General features: G+C 40.2%; 1 protein-coding gene across 1 annotated transcript in view; it reads right to left on the bottom strand.

Annotated features, from left to right (window-relative positions):
* Positions 1-24,690, bottom strand: part of zfpm2a (zinc finger protein, FOG family member 2a) — a 730,484-nt gene that overhangs the window by 370,237 nt on the left and 335,557 nt on the right. The window contains exon 4 of the mRNA XM_059984624.1: positions 5,061-5,172. Coding sequence (XP_059840607.1) covers positions 5,061-5,172 — 112 coding nt within the window. The remainder of the gene's footprint in view (positions 1-5,060; positions 5,173-24,690) is intronic.

Raw genomic sequence — 24,690 nt, forward strand, 5'->3', positions numbered from 1 at the left:
AGCTCCAGTACATCCTCTTTCTTATTATCTACATGCTCAAGCTTTTCAGTCTGCTGTAAGTCATCACTACAATCCTTTTCCATAGTGAATACTAAAGTAAAGTCATCACTACAATCCTTTTCCATAGTGAATACTAAAGTAAAGTATTCATTAAGTACCTCTGCTATTTCCTCCAGTTCCATATACACTTTTCCACTGTCACACTTGATGGGTCCTATTCTTTTACGTCTTATCCTCTTGCTCTTCACATATTTGTAGAATGCCCTGGGGTTTTCCTTAATCCTGCCTTCCAAGGCCTTCTGATGGGCTCTTCTGGCTCTCCTAATTTCCTTCTTAAGCTCCTTCCTGTTAGCTTTATAATTTTCCAGAACTCTAACATTACCTAGCTCTCCGAATCTTTTGTAAGCTTTTCTTTTCTTCTTGACTACATTTGTTACAGCCTTTGTACACCACGGTTCCTGTACCCTGCTATAACTTCCCTGTCTCACTGGAACGTATCTATGCAGAACACCACACAAATATCCCCTGAATATTTGCCACATACCTTCCATACTTTTCCCTGAGAACATCTGTTTCCATTTTAAGCTTCCAATTTCCTGCCTGATAGCCTCATAATTCCCCTTACTCCAATTAAACGCTTTTCTAACTTGTCTGTTCCTATCTCTCTCCAATGCTATAGTAAAGGAGATAGAATTATGATCCAAAACGCTCTCCCATTGAGAGACCAGGTTCATTTCCTAATACCAAATCAAGTACAGCCTCTCCTCTTGTAGGCTTATTTACATATTATGTCAAGAAATCTTCCTGAACACATCTAACAGACTCCACCCCATCTGAACATCTTGCTCTTTGGAGAGGCCAAACGATAATGGAAATGTTCAAACTAACATTGGAATAACATTGATATCCTTAGGGTGGAAGTGCTCACAATCACACAATCACTAGGTTGACACTATTTCAAAGCAGCAATTCAAAGCAAGGCAACAATTTTCTGAACTAAGTGAATGGTTTTTCAATTGGGGAGCCATGGCAGATCACTGTTTAGACATCTGCAGATTTCGTATCTCTTTTTTTTAAGCCGGGGATGAGAAAGCCTGGTCCTGAAGGTTGAGGGTCTGAAGCTTACCTTCCTTCATTATTTTTAATTTGTTTACGTCATTTTTTCAAGTTTCAGATTCTGACTGAATGTTTGTTTCTTTGGAATCAGAATCAGGTTTAATATCACTGGCATATGTCATGAAGATTATTGTAATGTAGCAGCAGTACATTGCAATACATAATAATAAAAACTGCGAGTACAGTAAGTGTGTATAATACATATGAAATAGTGACAGTGAGATAGTGGTCATGGGTTCAATGTCCATTCAGAAATCTGATGGCAGAGGTGAAGAAGCTCTTTCTGAATTGTTGACTCTGTGCCTTCAGGCTTCTATACCTCTTCCTTGATGGTAGCAATGAGAAGAAGACATGTCTTGGGTGATGAGGGTCCTTAATGATGGATGCCGCCCTTTTTGAGGCATTGCTCCTTGAAGATGTCCTGGATACTATGGAGGCTAATACTCATGATGGAGCACAACTTTCTGCAGCTTATTTTGATCTTGTACAGTGCTCCCACCTCCCTTACACCACACCAGACGGTGATGCAGCCATTTAGCGTGTCCTTTATGTTATTCTCTACCACAAAATAATTATTTAACATAGTATTTATTCAGCACCTGCCTCATTTGCATTCATATCAACATTATTATTTAAGTTGACTAATGTTGCTCTTGACTAACAATTTCACCTGATAAGTCTACAAAAGCTGTTATATTGATTTTTGTATCATATCCCACTTCCCCATCATTAATGCAAACACATGGATGTTGCCCAGACTTGAGAACGTGAGTTCTAGGAAAAGGCTGAACAGGTTAGGACTTGATTACTTGAAGCATAGGAGAATGAGGGGAGATTTGATAGAGGTATACAACATATTGAGGGGTACAGATCAGGTAAATGCAGGCACACTTTTTCCACCAAGGTTGGGTGAAACTAGAACTAGAAGTTAAGGGGAGCATGAGGTGAAATTTCTTCACTCAGATGGTTGTGTCAGTGTGGTTTGAGCGACCACAGAAATGATGATTTCAATATTTAAGAGAAATTTGTGTAGGTATATAGATGGGAGGGGTATGGAAGGCTATGGTTCAGGTGGAGATTGTTGGGACTAGGCAGAATAACAGTTTGGCATGGATTAGATGGGCTGAAGGATCTGTTTCTGTGCTGTAGTGTCCTACGATGATCCTATTGCTTCACCAAGTGTACAGACTCTACGATGACAGATTCTTCCCCGCCACTCTAGAAACTTTACTCTACTGCCAATGCTGCAGACACTCCCCCTATGTACTATCACTGCAGTCACTGTCTTCCATTTAATGGTAATGTAGATAGATTTCCCCTCCTCTGCTCTTAATGCATCCTCCACCATCTCCCCTGATCCTATTCAATCTACTCTTGTTTCAGATTTGCAACTTCTCTTGTTCCACCATTGCATACCATCTCTCTGCAGTCAATTCCGGCATCCTCCCTTTCACCACTGTTGAGGCAAACTCTCCCCTTATGCTAATCTAGATGATCCACTCCTTGATAATTAATCCAAATAATTATTGAAATCCTCAGGTAATACTTTTTTCCCACCAATTTCATTAGATTTCTGAAGTCCCTGCTTGTGTGTGGCGCTTATTTTTGCCTCAATACATGAGGCTGAGTAGAATCTCTCTGTATTGCAATAGAAGTTGATCAGAAACTGAGCTGGGTCAGCCACATAAGCACTATGACTACTGAACCAGATCAGAGGCTGGATACCCTGTGCCGACTGTTGGTACCCCATCCTATTTCCACCATCCACAGAGCCCCACTTAGGAAGGTAATGGAATACTCTCCATTTGCCTGAATAACTGCAGCTCGAATGACAATGAAGTGGTTTGGCCTCAATTAGGAAAAATGTAACCTGTCTTAATAATAACACATTCGCAAAATAATGCATTTGCATCGCCCACCGTCAGCTCATTGCCGCTGTACTATGTACTGTATAACAGCACTCCCAAAATATATGAATTTTACTGTCGTCCAAGGTCTTTAGGGGCATGAAAGCATCATCACTTGTATATTTCCCTACAGTCACATGACATACTAACATGGAAATACATTGTTAGCCCTTCCTTATCACTGGTCTATGTTCTGGAACTCCAATCTCAACAGCACCATGGAGTACATTTACCAGAACTGTAGCAGTTATTAAAACATTAATTTCCCTTCTCAAAGGCAATTAGAGACAGTTAATAATCAAGACCAAAAGATATCGGAGCAGAATTAGACCACGCTGGTTTTCCAGCAATACTTACATTAATTAAAAATATTATCTTTTCAAATCATTCTGTCCCATTTGTTTTGACAATACAAAGTTCAAATCAGCCATCAATTATCTCCAGTATGGATCAGGCAGGCTATGCATGAACAGGCTATAGCAGGGACATTTTCAATAGCTTTTAAAGTTAGCTATAAGCAGACCAGGCAGGTATACGGGTAAATTGCATCAAACTAACAGAAAGTTAACTCACAGTAACATGACACCCACACACCAACAAATAGGAAATATTCTAGGATTAGGAGAGGACACAGTCTTAATTCTTAATCATATTCTGACAAAAACAATACATTCATTTTAATATCATTTTTGCATTATAATAGCTATAAATAAATGCCTTCAAATCTGCAATGTTATAACAATACAGATTTGTTTATTCTAATATTCAACATAAAGAAAAAGTGAATCAGCAATGTATTTATAATGGTATAGCTTCAGACAGTCAATCACATATAACAAGTCTTAAATGATAATATTGATATAGTGAATGTGCTCATTTTATAATGTAAACTTACATGAAAATATTTAATAATTAGGTATACAGTATTCACATTACAGTCAGCAATAGATGACATCAATCATATAAAGACAGATAAAGATATGGCGTGGACAGAATGATTTTCTCCTTTTATATGTACACATTTATCATCTTAGTTAAGAGTATAAAACGTAGTCTTTGATATGGGACATGAACCAGTTTTTTTGGGGGGGGGGGAATGTCCCACACCAAAAACATGGAATGAACTTCTCTGGAAGTTATACTGTTAATATAATTAAAACAAACATTGGATTGTAGTGCAAGGGGGAAGACAGGTAATTATTTTCTTACTTAAGACTTACAATTTTATATAACTCAGCAACATCAGTGAGAAAGGGATTTATAATCTCACAATACAGCCTGAGAATGAAATAAAACAACAATAGCTCAGGTAGTTGTCACTGACTAGGAATACAAACTTTGCTTGCTTTATCCTGCTTTTACATATCAGATCATCTGCAACCACAATCTTCACTAAGCCAGCAGATATTATCTATTGACCACTTACATTATTATTTACATGTACACTTCATTAACATAATTTAGTTTGCCTCAATTTTACTACTTCCAGTTTTCAGAATAGTTTTACTCACAATGACTATATATCAACTAGAGAATATAAGAAATCCTTTGAACCAGTGTACCCCAAAACACTCCCCATCCTGCAAACCCAACATTATTCCATCTCCATTTTGATACGGAGAAAAATCACTCCATTATATAATATAGTTGATTGAAATTGATTCTATTGTAAAACTGGCAAGTGCTGCATTACAATAGAATTTTTATCTGAATATGTGCATTGAGAAATCTGTATTTCTTTTCGACAATGAGGTTTGGGCCTAGGTTGCTCTATACCTCTTGAATTAAAGTTGCAATATTTTGTTGTTAACACATTCTTTTTTTGCAGTGTATGCTTAATATAATAACTCTCCAATGTCTCACCATTACAAACAGTGATTCTGGTAAATTGTAGTGGTACTCATAATATCTAGATTAAAGGAAATTAACTGTAAAGAAGCACATTGCTGATATAAAGCAATTCTGTTCTACAAATGCACATATTATATCAATTCACGTGTATAACTTCACTTGAAAAGACAACAGAATGTGCTTTACCTTTGCTGTACACAACACAGTTGTTGGTGTTGTCATCTGTTCCCCGCCAAGTCACATCCATCAGCCACTTGGGACCAGCATGCACCACTATAGGGACAGCAGTTTTTGTCTTCTGTACAAAGGGAGATAATAAACAGATGCTGTTTGTTTTCTGTGATTAAGAACTTGATGAATAATACTATTTTTCACAGAACCATAACCCCTAAAACATCTGCTGAAAAAATATAATCCCATGTTGAGTTTTAACAGAGGACAGAGAAAGGCATTTAGATTGACAGAATAATTACTAAATCAGAAGTCTCCAAATGGTAATGGATCAGATTAATAAACCTCCAATGGCTTGGATTTAAATCAAATGCTGCAAAGCCTTCTTTGTGAACATCACAGACGAAGGGGTGAAAATTCATTAATATGTGTTTATTTTGTTAAAAAGCCATTGTGTTGAACTACAAAGATCCAATATTCTAATGATACTCAAAGAATTGTGCATTTAAGATTTGGTACTTTAGGCTATGGCTTGTGCCCAATTGTAAAGTACACTTTGCCTCTGAGCTCTCAACACTATGGATGGTAAACTCTGGTAGGAGAAGTGAAGAATCACAGAGTGAGGGCAAGGGGGAGAGGTAAATTAGGAAGGAGATTATCAGAGGGAAGATTAGGGTATTGGACTGGGAAGATCATTATGGGAGGAATTGGTTGTACGTGAAGGCATGTAAGGAGACAGAAACAGTGGAAAAAGATGATTGAATTGTTTTCAGAGGCGAGGACAGGAAATGTGTGGGGAAAGGGGATTTGAGTTCGGAGAGTAGACTCAGTGCATTGGGGAAATGATCAGGAGGAAAATATTGATAACGTTGTTTGAAAATCAGTAGGCAAAGAAGGAAGAGGTCAAAAAAGCTGCAGTGGACTTCAGTAAAGAGTAAGGTGTAATAGCAAGAAGGTGGGAACAATCACTGTGAACATTAAAGAAAACAGGAACCTGTTTTCAGAAAATGAGAGAAGCTTCTCCATTGTGATTTCTTGGCTATGGCCCCACAGTGGATGATCTCCAAACTCTAGGATAGCAATCTCAGGATAGCTACCAGTGCCACGTGCAGGCGGGTTTAGAAATACTAAGATAGCACAGATCAATACGTGGCTGAAGACATGGTGCAGGAGGGAGGGCTTCAGATTTATAGATAATTGGGCAGCTTTCCAGGGAAGGTAGGACCTGTTCTGGTGAGACGGTTTACACCTGAACTTCAGGGGAACAAATATTCTTGCAGGTAGGTTTGCTAGAGATGCTCCAGTGGATTTAAACCAGATGTGGTGGGGGAGGGGGGAGGGGAATCAGAGTGTAGGAACAGATGTATGGGAGACGGAAGAAAAAGAAGATAGGAAAGTTGTTTGCACCATTAGAGATAAACAGAGAGTAAGAGGTGGAGAATTTCTTAAATGCATTTATTTTAATGCTAGGAGCATTGTAAGAAAAGTGGACGAGCTTAAAACATTGATTGGTATCTGGAAATATGATGTTGTAGCTATGAGTGAAACATGGTTGCATGAAGGGTGTGATTGGCAACTAAATATTCCTGGATTTCGTTGCTTCAGGTGTGATAGAATCGGAGGGACAAGAGGGGGAGGTGTTGCATTGCTTGTCTGAGAAAATATTACAGTGGTACTCTGGCAAGATAGATTAGAGGGCTTGTCTAGGGAGACTATTTGGGTGGAACTGAGGAATGGGAAAGGTGTAGCAACACTTATAGGTGGGTATTATAGACCACCCAATGGGGAGCGAGAATTGGAGGAGCAAATTTGTAAGGAGATAGCAGATATTTGTAGTAAACTCAGGGTTGTGATTGTGGGAGATTTTAATTTTCCACACATAGACTGGGAAGCCCATACTATAAAAGGGCTGGATGGTTTGGAGTTTGTAAAATGTGTGCAGGATAGTTTTTTGCAGCAATACATAGAAGTACCAACTAGAGAGGGGGCAGTTCTGGATCTCCTGTTAGGGAATGAGATAGGTCAGGTGACTGAGGTATGTGTTGGGAGCACTTCTGTTCCAGTGATCACAATGCCATATAGTTTCAATATAATTATGGAGAAGGATAGGGCTGGAGCCAGGGTTGAGATTTTCGATGGGAGAAAGGCTAACTTTGAGGATGTGAGAAAGGATTTAGAAGGAGTGGATTGGGACAATCTGTTTTATGGGAGGGATGTAATAGAGAAATTTCTTTTCTTTGGTATTCACCAAGGAGAAGGATATTGAATTGTGTAAGGTAAGGGAAACAAGTAGGGAAGTTATGGAAACTATGATGATTAAAGAGGAGGAAGTACTGGCGCTTTTAAGGAATATAAAAGTAGATAAATCTCTGGGTCCTGACAGGATATTCCCGAGGACCTTGAAGGAAGTTAGTGTAGAAATAACAGGGGTTCTGACAGAAATATTTCAAATGTCATTAGAAACAGGGATGGTGCATTGGCACATTGCTCATGTTGTTCCATGACTAGAAGGGCCGAGATGGCCTGTTTCCGTGCTGTAATTGTTATATGTTTATATGGTTCTCCCCATGGTTACATGGGTTTCATTTGTGTTTCCTCCCACATTCCAAAGACATATGGGTTAGTAGGTTAATTGGTCATCTGAGTGTAATAGAGCATCATGAGCTCATTAGGCCAGAAGGGCCAGTTACTGAGATGTATCTCTAAATCATTTTTTAAAAATCATTTTGTCAGAAGAATGAGATTCTCTTGAATTCTCCTGGACTCTCTCTCATGCAGATATGTTGTGTGAATAAAGACTTTTGTATTTCCTGTGTGTTTCAGTTTTATTCACAACACACATCCTTTTATATAACCATATAACAATTACAGCATGGAAACAGGCCATCTCGGCCCTTCTAGTCTCAACGTTTACTCTCAACTAGTCCCACTGACCCACACTCAGCCCATAACCCTCCATTCCTTTCCTGTCCATATACCTATCTAATATTACTTTAAATGACAATACTGAACCTGCCTCTACCACTTCTACTGTAAGCTCGTTCCACACAGCTACCACTCTCTGAGTAAAGAAATTCCCCCTCATGTTACCCTTAAACTTTTGCCCCCTAACTCTCAACTCATGTCCTCTTGTTTGAATCTCCCCTACTCTAAACAGAAAAAGCCTATCCACGTCAACTCTACCCCCTCATAATTTTAAATACCTCCATCAAGTCCCCCCTCAACCTTCTACACCCTAATGTGTTCAATCTTTCCCTGTAACTTAGGTGCTGAAACCCAGGTAACATTCTAGTAAATCTCCTCTGTACTCTCTCTAATTTATTGATATCTTTCCTATAATTCGGTGACCAGAACTGTACACAATACTCCAAATTCGGCCTTACCAATGCCTTGTACAATTTTAACATTACAACCCAACTCCTATTACTCAATACTCTGATTTATAAAGGCCAACATACCAAAAACTTTCTTCACCACCCTATCCACATGAGATTCTACCTTCAGGGAACTATGCACCATTATTCCTAGATCACTCTGTTCCACTGCATTCTTCAATGCCCTACCATTTACCATGTATGTCCTATTTGGATTATTCCTACCAAAATATATCACCTCACACTTATCAGCATTAAACTCCATCTGCCATTGTTCAGCCCACTCTTCTCACTGGCCTAAACCTCTCTGCAATCTTTGAAAACCTACTTCATTATCCACAATGCCATCTACCTTAGTATCATCTGCATACTTACTAATCCAATTTACCACCCCATCATCCAGATCATTAATGTATATGACAAACAACATTGGACCCAGCACAGATCCCTGAGGCACACCACTAGTCACCGACCTCCAACCTGACAAACAGTTATCCACCACTACTCTCTGGCATCTCCCATCCAGCCACTGTTGAATCCATTTTACTACTTCAGTATTAATACCTAACGTTTGAACCTTCCTAACTAACCTTCCGTGCTGAACCTTGTCAAAGGCCTTACTGAAGTCCATATAGACAACATCCACTGCTTTACCTCTGTCAACTTTCCTTGTAACCTCTTCAAAAAATTCAGTAAGATTTGTCAAACATGACCTTCCATGCACAAATCCATGTTGACTGTTCCTAATCAGACCTTGTCTATCCAGATAATTATATATACCATCTCTAAGAATACTTTCCATTAGTTTACCCACCGATATCAAACTGACAGGCCTATAATTGCTAGGTTTACTCTTAGAACCCTTTTTAAACAATGGAACCACATGAGCAATACACCAATCCTCTGAAACCATCCCCGTTTCTAATGACATTTGAAATATTTCTGTCAGAGCCCCTGCTATTTCTACACTAACTTCCCTCAAGGTCCTAGGGAATATCCTGGCAGCATCCAGAGCTTTATCCACTTTTATATTCCTTAAAAGTTCCTTAAAATTCATCTTCTTTAATCATAGTTTCCATAACTTCCCTACTTGTTTCCCTTACCTTACACAATTCAATATCCTTCTCCTTAGTGAATACCAGAAAAGGAATTGTTCAAAATCTCCCCCATCTCTTTTGGCTCCACACATAGCAGTCCACTCTAATTCTTTGAGGGACCAATTTTATCCCTCACTATCCTTTTACTATTAATATAACTGTAGAAACCCTCTGGATTTATTTTCACCTTACTTGCCAAAGCAACCTCATATCTTCTTTTAGCTTTTCTAATTTCTTTCTTACAATTCTTCTTACATTCTTTATATTCTTCGAGCACCTCATTTACTCCATGTTGCCTATATTTATTGTAGATATCTCTCTTTTTCCTAACCAAGTTTCCAATATCCCTTGAAAACCATGGCTCTCTCAAACTTTAACCTTTCCTTTCAACTTAACAGGAACATAAAGATACTGTACCCTCAAAATTTCACCTTTAAATGGCTGCCATTTTTCTATTACATCCTTCCCATAAAACAAATTGTCCCAATCCACTCCTTCTAAATCCTTTCGCATCTCCTCAAAGTTAGCCTTTCTCCAATCAAAAATTTCAACTCTGGGTCCAGTCCTATCCTTCTCCATAATTACATTGAAACTAATGGCATTGTGATCACTGGACCCGAAGTGCTCCCCAACACATACCTCCGTTACCTGGCCTATTTCATTTCCTAACAAAAGATCCAACACTGCCCCTTCTCTAGTTGGTACCTATATGTATTGCTGCAAAAAACTATACTTTAGTGCTACCATAATAGTTAAACATTGTCAAATGTTGTTCAAACACTAATGATTGCAGATAAACTGACTTGAATGAAGTTATAATGTTCATGACTTCTACTTTCACAAGTGTTTCTTTGGCCATGACCAATAGTCCAGATTGTACTCCTGGTACAAGGGTCAAGGATGTCTCAGAGCAAAACATCGGACATTCTGAAAAGGGAGAGTGAGCAGTCAGAGAACATGGTTAACACAAGGAAATCTGCAGATGATGGAAATTCAAGCAACACACACAAAATGCTGGTAGAATGCAGCAGGCCAGGCAGCATCTATAGGGAGAAGTGATGTCGACGTTTCGGGCCGAGACCCTTCATCAGGACTAACTGAAAGGAAAGATAGTAAGAGATTTGAAAATAGGAGGGGGAGGGGAAAATGCAAAATGATAGGAGAAGACCAGAGGGGGTGGGATAAAGCTGAGAGCCAGAAAGGTGATTGGCAAAAGGGATACAGAGCTAGAGAAGGGAAAGGATCATGGGACGGGAGGCTTAGTGAGAAAGAAAGGGGGAGGGGATCACCAGAGGGAGATGGAGAACAGGCAGAGTGATGGGCAGAGAGAGAAAAAAAAAGACAAAGAAAAGAAAAAAGACAGAAAAAGAGAGAGAAAAGAAAAAAGGGGTCAAGATGAAGCCACACTCAGGTTGGAGGAACAACACCTTATATACCAGCTGGATAGCCTCCAACCTGATGGCATAAACATTGACTTCTCTAACTTCCGTTAATGCCCCTCCTCCCCTTCTTACCCCATCCCTGATATAGTTAGTTTTATTTTGTTTTTCCCCCCCCTTCCTTTTTTTTCTTTCTCTCTCTGCCCATCACTCTGTCTGTTCTCCATCTCCCTCTGGTGCTCCCCCCTCCCGCTTTCTTTCTCCCTAGGCCTCCCGTCCCATTATCCTTTCCCTTCTCTAGCTCTGCATCCCTTTTGCCAATCACCTTTCTGGCTCTCAGCTTTACCCCACCCCCTCCGGTCTTCTCCTATCATTTTGCATTTTCCCTTCCCCCTCCTACTTTCAAATCTCTTACTATCTTTCCTTTCAGTTAGCCCTGACGAAGGGTCTTGGCTGGAAACGTCGACAGCTCCTCTCCCTATAGATGCTGCCTGGCCTGCTGTGTTCCACCAGCATTTTGTGTGTGTTGCAGAGATCATGGCTAATATATTGGCACCAATGACACAAGCAGCAAGAGAAGTCCTGCAAAGAAAATTTAAAGAGCTAGATAGAAAAGTTTTTAAAAGGGGACCTCTAGGATTACAATCTCCGGATTATTCACCATGCCATGTGCTAGAAAGGCAAGAAATAAGAAGAAGTGGAGTTTGATGTGTGGCTAAAAAGCTAGTCAATAATATTAAAGAGGATACCAAAAGTTTCTTTAAATAGATAAGGTGTAAAAGAGAAGTTATCATGGATATTGGACTGTTGGTAAACGAAATTGGAAAGGGAGTAATGGAGACAACAAAATGGTAGATGGACTGAATAAGTATTTTGCATCAGTCTTTACTGTGGAAGACACAAGCAAGATGGTGAAAGTTCCAGGTGTCAGGGGGCATGAAGTGTGTGTAGTTACTATAACTAGAGAGAAGTTTATTGAGAAACTGAAAGGTATGAAGGTAGATGTCACCTGGACTGAATCGTGTACATCCCAGAGTTCTGACAGAGGAGGCTGAAAAGGTTGTGGAGGCATTAGTAATCATCTTTCAAGAATCACTAGATTCTGGAATGCTTCCAGAAGACTGGAAAATCACAAATGTCACTTCATTCTTTAAGAATGGAGATAGGCAGAAGAAAGGAAACTATAGTCCAGTTAGTCTGACCTCAATGGTTGGGAAGTTGTTGGAGTTGTTTATTAAGGATGAGGTCTCAGGGTACTTGGAGGCACATGATAAAAAAGACTGTAGTCAACATGGTTTCCTCAAGGGAAAATTTTGCCTGACAAATCTGTTGGAATTCTTTGAAGAAATAACAAGCAGAGTAGACAAAGGAAAGTCAGTTGATGTTGTGTACTAGGATTTTCAGAAGGCCTTTGAAAAGGTGCCACGCATGAGGCTACTTAACAAGCTGCAAGTCCATGGTATTACAGTAACAATTCTAACATACAAAAAAGAGTAGATTGGGAGCAACCAGTATTCAGTAAGTCCACATGCTTCATGTGGGAATGGTTTAAAGACCAGCTGATCAGTGTACAGGACCTGTACGTTCCTGTAAAGAAGAAAGGCAAGGATCCCAGGATTCTGGATGACAAGCAATGTTGAAAGTAACTCAATAGTAATCAGGAGGGATAAAGAGGACATGAAATGTCTTTGGCAAGTGGGGTTATGGAAGATCCTGGGGAAAGCTAGGAAGAGGATATGACAACTCATGGACAAAGGTAGGAATTTATTACTGCAGCCTCAAGAAGGGAGCAAGGTACTAAATGATTACTTTAATTATACAATATCCTGAAACAACTGGACCTCACCAACTCTTACCAGTTATAATGCTACTCATGAAAAAAATTGCAATCACGTCATTCCTGATGTGGTTACAGTAAACAACCTGACATTTTGAATTCCTGCCTTGCAATTCTTCGTACCTTGTACTCTCTGGTTCCTTTTCAACCTGCTGAAATCTCAGTAACTAAATGCTGGAATAAAAGTTAGATTCTTCATAGACATCATAGACAGCTTCTGGCAGAGGTACCAGACAACCAGGTGAAAATTAATACTTGTATCTTCTGCAACAAGCTTTGCTGATCCCTGCATTTGTAATTTCCATTTTGTTATGTCAGGGATTAAATGCTTTATCAGTTAAAATGTATTCATCTCAACATCTGTTCCTGTTCTGTCATGCAAGTAAGTCAACAGAGAATTTAGAGTTTGGCATTGTCAAAATTGCAGTCTTAAACATGAATGCCAAAGTGTCCAAAGAACAACTCAATCTAAAGAAATAATACTTCCTCTCATAGACCAATCACTTACAGAATTTCACAATATATGCAAGCAATTTTGTAAGAAGGAGTAACTTAATTTGTTCACCACATTCCCTAGCGAAGAGGAAAAGCTACCAGTAGCATCATAAAGTATTGGTCAGGACTCCTTTAGTTGCTAATACTGTAAACAGATGAACATGGAAGACTGCTCTTCATTAGTAAAATTGCAAGGTATTGAGAGAATTGTGTGCAACTCGATCTTTCCTTCATGGAGAGGTATTAGTGTTTGCAAGGGTTACAAAGCAACATGAGCTGAAGAAATGTTGTAAATTTTCTGGATACTTTAAATCATTAACATTGCTAGCTTGAAAATAATCAGTTCCAAGATGAAGGCAGAAAGTCAACACATTACCCTAGAACAATCGGTTATGAGTAGAGGCCTTAAAAAAATGGAAATGGAGGTTTTGCAGATCAGAATTAAATCATCTTCCAAATATCTAACTTGCTGGGAAAGAACAGATATTGGAAATGTAAGGCTAGCAGTTCATCATGCAGATTTAATTTAAATCTAATTCACAGGGTATGGATGTCCTTAATAAAGCTAGTATTTATCGTTCATCTCTAAATGCCCGTGGGAAGGTTGCGACAAGGCATCGGTGACCTGCTGTAGTCCATTTGGTGAAGATCTTCTCTCAGTCCTATTGAATAGGAAGTAGTGGTATTCAGTCCCAGTGATTCTAAGGGGCCAGTGATGGATTTCCAAATCATGTTGATGCATGACTTGGAGGGGAACATGATGTTCCCATGTAATTGGTGCTCCTATCCTTCTAGCCACTGCCTAGAGAAGGTAATGGCAAACCACTTCTGTAGAAAAAATTGCCAAGGACAATCATAGTCATGAGACCATGATGGCCTACATCTTATGACACAACACATCATAATGATATTGATCCTTCTGGTAATGTGCTGAGAATAGCCATACTATTGAATGTCAAGGGAGGTGGTCCTTCCTGGGCATTTCTGCGGTACAAATGATAATTGGTACTTAAGTTATCAGGAAATTCTGAATATTGTCTAAATCTTGTGACATGTATGATACTTTTTTTGTCTAGTGTCTTAGAAAGCCAGGAGAGGACAACTTAGGAAGGTATTTTGGAACTCAACACTTGGAGTTGAAAACATTTGTTAAGATATGTTTTACTTTACTACCAAGGAGAACTCCTTGACAATAAGTACCCCTGCTTGGGTACTGTTGGAGTGGACGGCCTAGCTGAAGGAAGTGACAGTGGCTGCGCATCTTGCACAGAGTCTGGCCCTGTGCCTCAGAAAGGTAGAGAAAGGAAGAGGATGGCAGCAGTGATAGGGGATCAGACATGGACGCAGGAAAAAAACACAGATGGTAATTTGCCTCCCAGGTGCCAGGGTCTGGGATGTTTCTGATCATGTCCAAGATATCCTGAAGTGGAAAGGAGAACAGACAGAGGTTGTGGTACATATTGGTACCAATGACATAGGCAAGAAAAGGGAGGAGGTCCTGAAAGCAGACTACAGGGAGCTAGGAAGGAAGTCGAGAAGCAGGACCACAAAAGTAGTTATCTCGCAATTACTGCCTGTGCCATGTGAGAGTGAGTATAGGAATAGAGTGAGGTGGAGGATAAATACGTAGCTGAGGGATTGGAGCAGGGGGCAGGGATTCAGATTTCTGGATCATTGGGACCTCTTTTGGGGCAGGAGTGAGCTGTGCAAAAAGGACGGGTTCCGCTTGAAACCTAAGGGGAACAATATCCTGGCAGGGAGGTTTGTTAAGGTTAATGGGGAGAGTTTAAACTAGGATTGTTGGTGGGTGGGAACCAAACTGAAGAGATGGAGGAAGAGGCAGTTGGCTCACAAATAGAGAAAGCTTGAAGACAGTGCAAGAGGGAGGATAGGCAGGTGATTGAGAAGGGACGCACTCAGACCGATGGTTTGAGATGTGTCTATTTTAATGCAAGGAGTATTGTGAACAAAGCGGATGAGCTTAGAGCGTGGATCAGTACTTGGAACTACGATGTTGTGGCCATTACAGAGACTTGGATGGCTTAGGGGCAGGAATGGTTACTTCGAGTGTCAGGCTTTAAATGTTTCAGAAAAGACGGGGGGAGCCAAAAGAGGTGGGGGCATGGCATGGTTGATCAGAGTTGGTGTCATGGCCGTAAAAAAGGAAGAAGACATGGAGGGATTGTCTACGGAGTCTCTGTGGGTGGAAGTTAGGAAAAGGAAGGGGTCAATAACTCTACTGGGTGTTTTTTATAGACTACCCAATAGTAACAGGGACATCGAGGGGCTGATAAGGAGACAGATTCTAGAAAGGTGTAATAATATCAGGGTTGTCGTGATGGGAGATTTTAATTTCTCAAATATCGATTGGCATGTCCCTAGAGTGAGGGGTTTAGATGGGCTGGAGTTTGTTAGGTGTGATCAATAAGGTTTCTTGACACAATATGTAGAGAAGCCTACAAAAGGATAGGCTGTACTTGATCTGGTATTGGAAATTAACCTGGTAAGTTGTCAGATCTCACAGCAGTAGAGCATTTTGGAGATAGTGATCACATTCTATCTCTTTTACCATAGCATTGGAGAGAGATAGGAACAGACAAGTTAGGAAAGCATTTAATTTGAGTAAGAGGAAATATGAGGCTATCAGGCAGGAACTTGGAAGAAGAAATTGGAAACGGGTGTTCTCAGGGAAATGTACGGAAGAAATGTGGCAAATGTTCAGTGGATGTTTGTGTGGAGCTCTGCATAGGTAAGTTCCAATGAGACAGGGTAAGATACAGGAACTGTGGTGTACAAAGGCTGTTGTAAATCTAGTCAAGAAGAAAAGAAGGGCTTATAAAAAGTTCAAAAAGCTAGGTAATGATAGACACCTAAAAGATTATAAGGCTAGCAGGAAGGAGCTCAAGAAAGAAATTAGTAGAGCCAGAAGGGGTCATGAGAAGGCCTTGACAGACAGGATTTAGGAAAACCCCAAGGCATTCTAGAAGTATATTAAGAGCCAAAGGATAGACATGAGAGAATAGCACCAATCAAGTGTGACAGTGGAAAAGTGTGTATGGAACTGGATGAGATAGCAGATATACTTAATGAGCACTTTGCTTCAGTATTCATTATGGAAAAAGGATCTTGGTGATTGTAGCAATGATCTACAGTGGACTGAAAAGCTTGAGCATGTAGATATTAAGGAGGAGGATATGCAGGAGCTTTTGGAAAGTATCAAGTTGGATAAGTCACCAGGACTGGAAGAGATGTACCCCAGGTTACTGTGGGAGGAGAGGGAGGAGATTGCTGAGCCTCTGGCAATGATCTTTGCATCATCAATGGGGATGGGAGAGGCTCTGGAGAATTGGAGGGTTTTGGATGTTGTTCTATTATTCAAGAAAGGGAGTAGAGATAGCCCAGGAAATTATACACCAGTGAATCTTACTTCAGTGGTTGGTTAGTTGATGAAGAAGATCCTAAGAGGCAGGAGTTATGAATATTTTGAGAGGCATAATATGATTAGGAATAGTCAGCATGGCTTTGTGAAAGGCAGGTCATGCTTTATGAGCCTGATTGATTTTTTTGAGGATGTGACTAAACACGTTGATGAAGGTAGAACAGTAGATGTAGTGTAAATTGGATTTCAGAAAGGCATTTGTCAAGGTACCTCATGCACAGCTTATTGAGAAAGTAAGGAGGTATGGGATCCAAATGGAATTTGCTTTGTGGATCCAGAACTAGCTTGCCCACATAAGGCAAAGAGTGGATGTAGACAGGTCATATTCTGCAAGGAGGTCGGTCACCTGTAGTGTGCCTCAGGGATCTGTTCTGGGATACCTACTCTTTGTGATTTTTATAAATGACCTGGATGAAGAAGTAGAGGAGTAGATTAGTAAATTTGCTGATGACACAAAGGTTGGAGGTGTTGTGGATAGTGTGGAGGGCTGTCAGAGGTTACAGCGGGACATTGATATGATGCGAAACCGTGCTAAGACATGGCAGATGGATTTCAACCCAGATAAATGTGAGGTGGTTCATCTTGGAAGGTCAAATATAATGGCAGAATATAGCATTAATGGTAAGACTCTTGGCAGTGTGGAGGATCAGAGAGGTCTTCATGTCAGAGTCCATAGGACACTCAAGGCTGCTACACAGGTTGACTCTGTGGTTAAGAAGGCATACGGTGCATTGGCCTTCATCAATTGTGGGATTGAGTTTAGTAGCCGAGAAGTAATGTTGCAGCTATATAGGACCCTGGTTAGACCCCACTTGGAATACTGTGCTCAGTTCTGGTCGCCTCACTATAGGAAGGATGTGGAAGCCATAGAAAAGGTGCAGAGGAGATTCACAAGTATGTTGCCTGGATTGGGGAGCATGCGTTATGAGAATAGCTTGTGTGAACTCGGCCTTTTTTCCTTGGAGTGATGGAGGATGAGAGGTGACCTGATAGACGTGTATAAGATGATGAGAGGCATTGATCGTGTGGATAGTCAGAGGCTTTTTTCCAGGGCTGAAATGGCTATCACAAGAGAGCACAGTTTTAAGGTGCTTGGCAGTAGGTACACAGGGGTACGTTTTTTGTGCAGAGAGTGGTGAGTGCATGGAATGGGCTGACGGCGACGGTGGTAGAGATGGATACGATAGGTTCTTTTAAGAGACTCCTGGACAGGTACATGGAGCTCAGAAAAATAAAATGCTATAGGTAACTCTAGGTAATTTCTCCAGTAAGAATATGTTCAACTCAGCTTTGTGTGCCAAAGGGTTGCATTGTGCTGTAGGTTTTCTGTGTTTCGATTACCAGTCTACCAAGTTAGAGAGCAATGAATTGCTAATTGTTGATTGGGTTCACATTTATAGTTCAATGTTAAGCATAATAATGCTGAGATACATCATAGGATGCACTGGGAGACATCATCAGTGATGCTACCTGGGGTCATTAGATGTTTTAGGTCTTGAAACATTAGACACCCTCACCCAGGTGGTCCAGCCAGGGTTGATCAGGCCTTGGCTTGTGTCCCAGCAGCACTGATCCATGGGTCACACCTCTTGCTCCATAACCATCTGGAGGCTTGCTCATACAATGCTGTTACCATTTTTCAGCCAGTTCAGTAGCAGTAGTTGTCAAACATAGAATACAGATATAAGGTTAAACATTACTAAAACATTGTTCAACTTCTATGTGAATGAGTGAATTCCACCTCGGAATGTGCATTGTAATTTCCATGTTTATGTACCAATTAAACCTCTGCTGGCTTTGTTTTGGAAGTACTTACTGAAGATACATATAGTATTAGAAACTTGTAAGGCCCACCACTTCCCGATCGTTACTAACATCAGCTGAAAAAATACTGCTTATGTGGGAAATTCTACAATGGCTTGAATGTCAATTTGATTTAATTGCTATTTATTAGATGCTTATTTCCATAAAATTTAGAACAAGCAGCATCTATGGACAATGATTCCAAGTCAGACTTTTTCCATAGATGAGGTATAAAACCATGTACTTTTAACCTAGTCTGGCAAGAAAGGGATCAGGGTGTAATATCCATTTTATACTCTATCAAATAAAAGACAATTAACCTCTGTTTTATAGATTATGATGGTTTATTCTGATTTTAATATTAACTGCTCAACCTGAGCTAAAAATATTTCTGGGAATCACAACATAATTACAGAATTAGAAGCCAATAGTCCTCAGTAAAAATTTTGCCTGAAAGCAGCTTGTAAAAAATACATTTTTTTTTTAGGAGCAACTTTGGTATGTACAATCACTGCAATATATGATTGAAAAGTATATAAACCTGTAATTTTGATGGATTTACTTCTCACCATTCAAACCTAACACGTTGAATTTGAATGATTGATGTTACGGCACAAATCATGCATTGTATTATATGTAGCTGGAAGGTGTGGCACTGTTTAGCTACCTGATGTTAAAGCCTTCAGTTAAAGCCACTGCATAGTTTTATGTGAAATATCATCTTCTTTTACTAATAAAAACTTGCAAATCTTATCAAAAATGGTTCATGATTTGTATGCACCAAAGGGATTTCTTGCCTGAGGAGTTCTGTGAGGAGCTGAGTCATTCTGAGGTCACAGGACTACCTCAGAACTTGAACCAAATTGGACAGTCACATTTTAGTCAGCTCACCAAGATAAATAACTCAGTTTTCACTTTGGTAATATCTATTTCACAAATAAGCAGGAGAAAATGGTGGAGGTGGTTTTGGAGGGCAGAGCTTAGCGAAGATGGCGCTAAACGGCAACTCCTTTGCTTGCATCTGTGGAAACAGCTCTACTTCCATCTTTAATATCTCTATTTTTCCCTTTCAGGGTTCTTTTGAAGGCCCTGATACACTGTTACACACTGACTTTTGGTTCTTTGAGGGAATGGAACCTGCTCTTGGGATGTCACTACTGGCCGTTTTCCAACATGTCAAGGGCGCGGCCTAAGAGTTCAGCTCACCTTTGGAGGCCTAGGATCTCAGGGCTCTGGAGATGGGCAGATCGAAGGTCGGTGTCCCAGACTGGTGTATCAAAGGAGCTGGAAGATCTTTGGCTGTGTGCCCAGAAACTTGACATCTTTGAGCACAGAGCTTGAAAAAAGCGACGCAATGGACTTTTAAGATCATAAACAAGCAAGTTGTTTGTTATGACTCCCCTCTTGTTGTGAAACAGAGACATGTCAGAGACATCTCCCTTATTAGGGTAAGACAGAACCTGTGGTATGTCGAATACTGGGTGAATGTGTAGTCTTTGGAGTACTGCAGGTCTGTATCTTTGCTGTTGCTTTTGCTCACGCTTGAGTGTTCAGTGGCGGTTGCTGATCCACTTCTTTTTGATGGTGGGGGAGGGGGATCATTACTTGCTGCCACTTGTGCGTGAGAAGAGGGGAGCTGGGGGGACTTTGGGGTTCTAACATTTAACTGCCATTCTTTCTTTGGGGCACTTGTCTGTTTTCATGGATGGTTACAAAGAAAAAGCATTTTGAGATGTATATTGTATACATTTTGTCTGACATTAAACGTACCTTTGAATCCTTCAGAGATCAACAGGGTCTGTACTGGGCAGCACAACCTCTTTCAATCTATTTTAAGTCCAACGTCTGTGCTGTATCCCAGGGACCTTTCAGGTTTATTCCAATCTGCACTGAGCTGTTTACCAACAAACTTGTTAAATACAATCACAAGAAGGTGGGGGGGGGGGGGGGGTTGGTGAAACAAGTTGGTAAAGTGGGGATTTTACTTCCACTACTTCCACTTCTCATCTGTTAGCAAATACACAACAATTCTGGTGACCTGAGCGGTGCACCTTGAAGCATACTTCTAGAAGATGGAGCAATTCCTCCTTCATCCTTCTGCGACAGCATACCTGTATTGGTGCAACTTCCTTTTCTCGGACTGAACTAGAATGATTCCTCACTTTTGCTACCAATGTCCACCTTGAATTTAAAATAATTTGATCTCACTGAAATGTACAAGACCTTTAAGGACTTGGTCAGGTAGATGCAGAGTTGATCTTCCTTGACTGGGTAGTCTTGAACTAAGCATCACAGCCTCAACTCAAGGGATCAGCCATTAAGGGAAGCTTCAGAGGATAGTCACAAAGCCCTAGATTTATACTGCAGGAAAAAGGGCCCTTCAATCCAACTCATCAAGCTGTACAAAGTACCTTGTTGAGCTAGTCCCATTTGTCTTCACTTCACCCAAATCCCTCTAAATGCTTCCTATCTTGTACTTGTCAAAAATGTATTTGAAATGTTGTAATTGTAAGTCAAGTCAAGTTCAAGTTTATTGTCATTTCGACCATAAACTGCTGGAATAAAAACAAAACAATGTTCCTCCAGGACCCTGGTGCTACATGAAACAACACAAAACTACACTAGACTATGTGAGACAGCACAAGGCTACACTAGACTACATAAAACAACATAAAAAGTGCACTAGACTACAGACCTGCACAGGACTATATAAGTGCACAAAACAGTGCAGGGCAGTACCATAATTAATAAACAAGACAATAGGCACAGTAGAGGACAAATTACAATATAATAATAAATGATTTAGATGTCAGTCTAGACTCTGGGTATCAAAGAGTCTGATGGCTTGGGGGAGGAAACTGTTACACAGTCTGGTCGTGAGAGCCCGAATGCTTTGGTACCTTTGCCAGATGGCAGGAGGGAGAAGAGTTTGTGTGAGGGCAACGAGTACAAGAATACCTACCTCTCCCTCTGGCAGCTCGTTCCAAATACCCACCACTCTCTCTGAGAAAAATTTGCCTCTCAGGCCTACTTTAAATTGTTGCCCTCTCATCTTGATCTATATCCTCTAGTTTTAGATCCTCCTACTCTATCATCCTTTCTAAGCCTGTCTATAAGGTTAGCCCTCAGATTGCTTCACTCCAGGGAAAATAGTCACTGTCTTTCTGTCTCGTAACTCAAGCCTTCTGGTACCAGCAACATCTTTGTGAACCTTTTCCCTGCCTTTTCCAGCAGAATCACTTTCGTTCTCTAGTGCGGCGAACAAAAATGCACACAATTATAACTATAGGACATCCCAACTCTTGTACTCATTACCCTGTCCAATAAAAGCAAACATGCCACATGCCTTCTTACTGTTCTACCTTCCTACATCACCACTTACAAGGAACTGCTTACTTGTACCCCTAAGTCCCTCTGTTTCTCAAGACTCCTAGGGCCTGTCAATTCACCCAGAGGATGGAATTCTGGAATTTCCTATTCAAGAGGATCATCAATACATTTTTTTTAAGAATCAAAGGATAGGTTTAGTATTGGATTGTCTGCTCAGCTATAATCTCACTGAATGGTGGAGCAGGCACTCAGAACAAATGGACAATTTTTTTTGCATTCTTCCATTCTCAATCTGTTCTGTGGCCCCCACCTGTCAGACCAGTAATTCCAATTTTTTTCTTCTTCCCGTAACTATGGCTTTTCTTCCATGACACTTGACTGAGCCGTCAGCTCTATCTTTTTCATTTACAACACCTGTCTATCTTCCAATCCAGAATACAGACAGTGATCCCTTTGCCTTCCTCTTCCACCTTAACGGTCATCACTTACAATGGATCGTTCTCCATAACTTTTGACACAATTAGTAAGGGGCAAATCATACATCTTCCTTTTCCCTCCCACCTCAGCAATCTAGAAAACTATTTCCTCTGTGACCTCCTAGTTTAGTCTTACATTCCACCAACATCCTCACCCCTTCCCATTTACTAACAGAAGACACCATCTCTTCCCTTCTCATTATCCAGAGGCTTAAGGACTCTTTGTTGATACTCAACAATTCCAGCCTTACTTTTTCACATCTCCAGCAATCACAGTTTCCTTCTTCATCTGCACCAACTTCCCTTTAAATCTCTCATTCACTCTAACACTGTATCCCAAATCTTGTTTTACTTCTAAGTACTACCGAAGGTTTGGGTATCGAACCTTTTCCCCAAGAGGGTATCAAAATAGCAGGGACCAGGTCCAAGAGCAAGGAATGACCTGCTATTTGGCTTACTTAAGCACCAGGTCAAAGTGAAAAGTTCAGGGTGTCATGGCCAGAGGTGAGTGACGGGCCAGTGTTCAGCTTGCTGCTTGCAGGGTTTACTCTTCTCTGTGCTGAGCTGAGGCCGGGGCATATGACTAGCTCCTGGAGCGGCTGCAGTGATAAACTGGCTTCATGCCTGTGAAGTCACTTCTGTGAACTTCATTTCTGAACGTTATTTGTTTATTTTTCCCTGTTTGCATTATTTGTTTTTTTCTGCACTCCAGGTGTTTTTTTAATGGGTTCTATTGGGTTCCTTTGTTTTGTGGCTGCCTGTAAGGAGATGAATCTCAAGGTTGTATGTAGAGTACATACTTCGATAATAAATATACCTTGAACTTTGATATAGTATTGAATTCATTTCCACAAGCTAGCTCTTTGTTTATATTGAAGTGACTTATTAAATATCCTATAATCTTTAGAAAGATGCTTTTGTATATGATAAATTTTAATGCAGTAAAATATATATGAAGAAGGTACTTTTTTAGCTGAATAATTAGAGTGCAAGTTATCATCTCAATCGAAACAACCAGTACCTATTTGTTATCATGGCCCAGCATGTTAAAGGATGAAAACTTGTCTACAAATAGTTGATAGATACCACAGTAAATTCAAACCAAGGATAATGTATACATATAACATTGATGTTCACTCCATTTTGATAGCCTACTTCTAATTACAACACAGCACAATCCTTTTATATATCGAAGCCTGCGTTTCAAATTGCAGTATGTCACAGAGATGAATATATTCCACTGATGCCATCGATCAGTGCCACTTTAAACTGTCACTCCATGAGGAACTGATTGACGTAAGCTAAACCTCTTGTGAACTCTGAAAATGTCAAAGAATAGTGATAATAATATAGCAAAGATCTGCTATAAACTGTCAGCAACATGAGATAAAACAAAAGATGAGAAGTTTTGTAGGAGAACATGAAAAGCTAAAACTGTGTTGTGCTTTGTTCAAAAAAATTAAAAGTGCTGATATAATCCATAATTGACCAGACTATGCTATATAGAAATATTCCCTGCACAATCAAGTAGGTCACAAATTAAAACTGTAGTTGGAAACACTAGATAGGAAAATGGGAATTAACAGTCGGAACAACAACACACACAAAATGCTGGTGGAACACTGCAGGCCAAGCAGCATCTATAAGGAATATATACCCGCTAATAACAGTTGGAATATAGTCTGGAGTACCAGCTTTTTACTACAATAACTTAAATGCTTTGAATCGAATCATTACTCTGGCGCTCCATGCCCGAAACAAAAGATTTGATGTAATTCAAGCATCAAAATGCAGTGAAAATAATCACAAGGTGGTGCAAAGGCGGAACATTAAATAATATGTGTAAGGGATTAGTAACCTGTGACTTACATTGAGCTCCAGATCCTGACTAGGCCAAATATGATGCCGTCTGAACAGAAAGTAACAAGGTAAACAATTGAAGATGTATCAGGAATCTGCTAAGGGACTTGTGATGTCTGGTTTATGCTGATACAAAACCTTTCAGGCAAAAATAAATGCAGGAACACAGACAGGTAAATAAATGGAAACTTATTTAGCTGCCTCTCTTCTTTAAGTCTAAAGACCGGTGCTGAATAACTGGCTGAAGTGTTCACTGAGCTCTTTAACCTATTGCTTCAGCAGTCTGCGGTACCCATCTGCATCAATACCCACATCTAAGAAGAACGTAGTAACCTGCCTCAATGACTATCGTCCAGGAATGCTGACGCTCTAGTGATGCAGTCATTGAGTCATAGAGAAGTACAGCACAGAAACAGGCCCTTCAGCCCATCTAGTCCATGCCAAAACAATTTAAACTGCCTACTCCCATTGACCTGCGCTGTGACAATAGCCATCCATACCCCTACCATCCATGTACCTATCCAAACTTCTCTTAAACATTGAAATTGAGCTTGC

This window comes from Hypanus sabinus, chromosome 1 (genome assembly GCF_030144855.1).
Source record: "Hypanus sabinus isolate sHypSab1 chromosome 1, sHypSab1.hap1, whole genome shotgun sequence".
NCBI classification, from domain to species: Eukaryota; Metazoa; Chordata; class Chondrichthyes; order Myliobatiformes; family Dasyatidae; genus Hypanus; species Hypanus sabinus.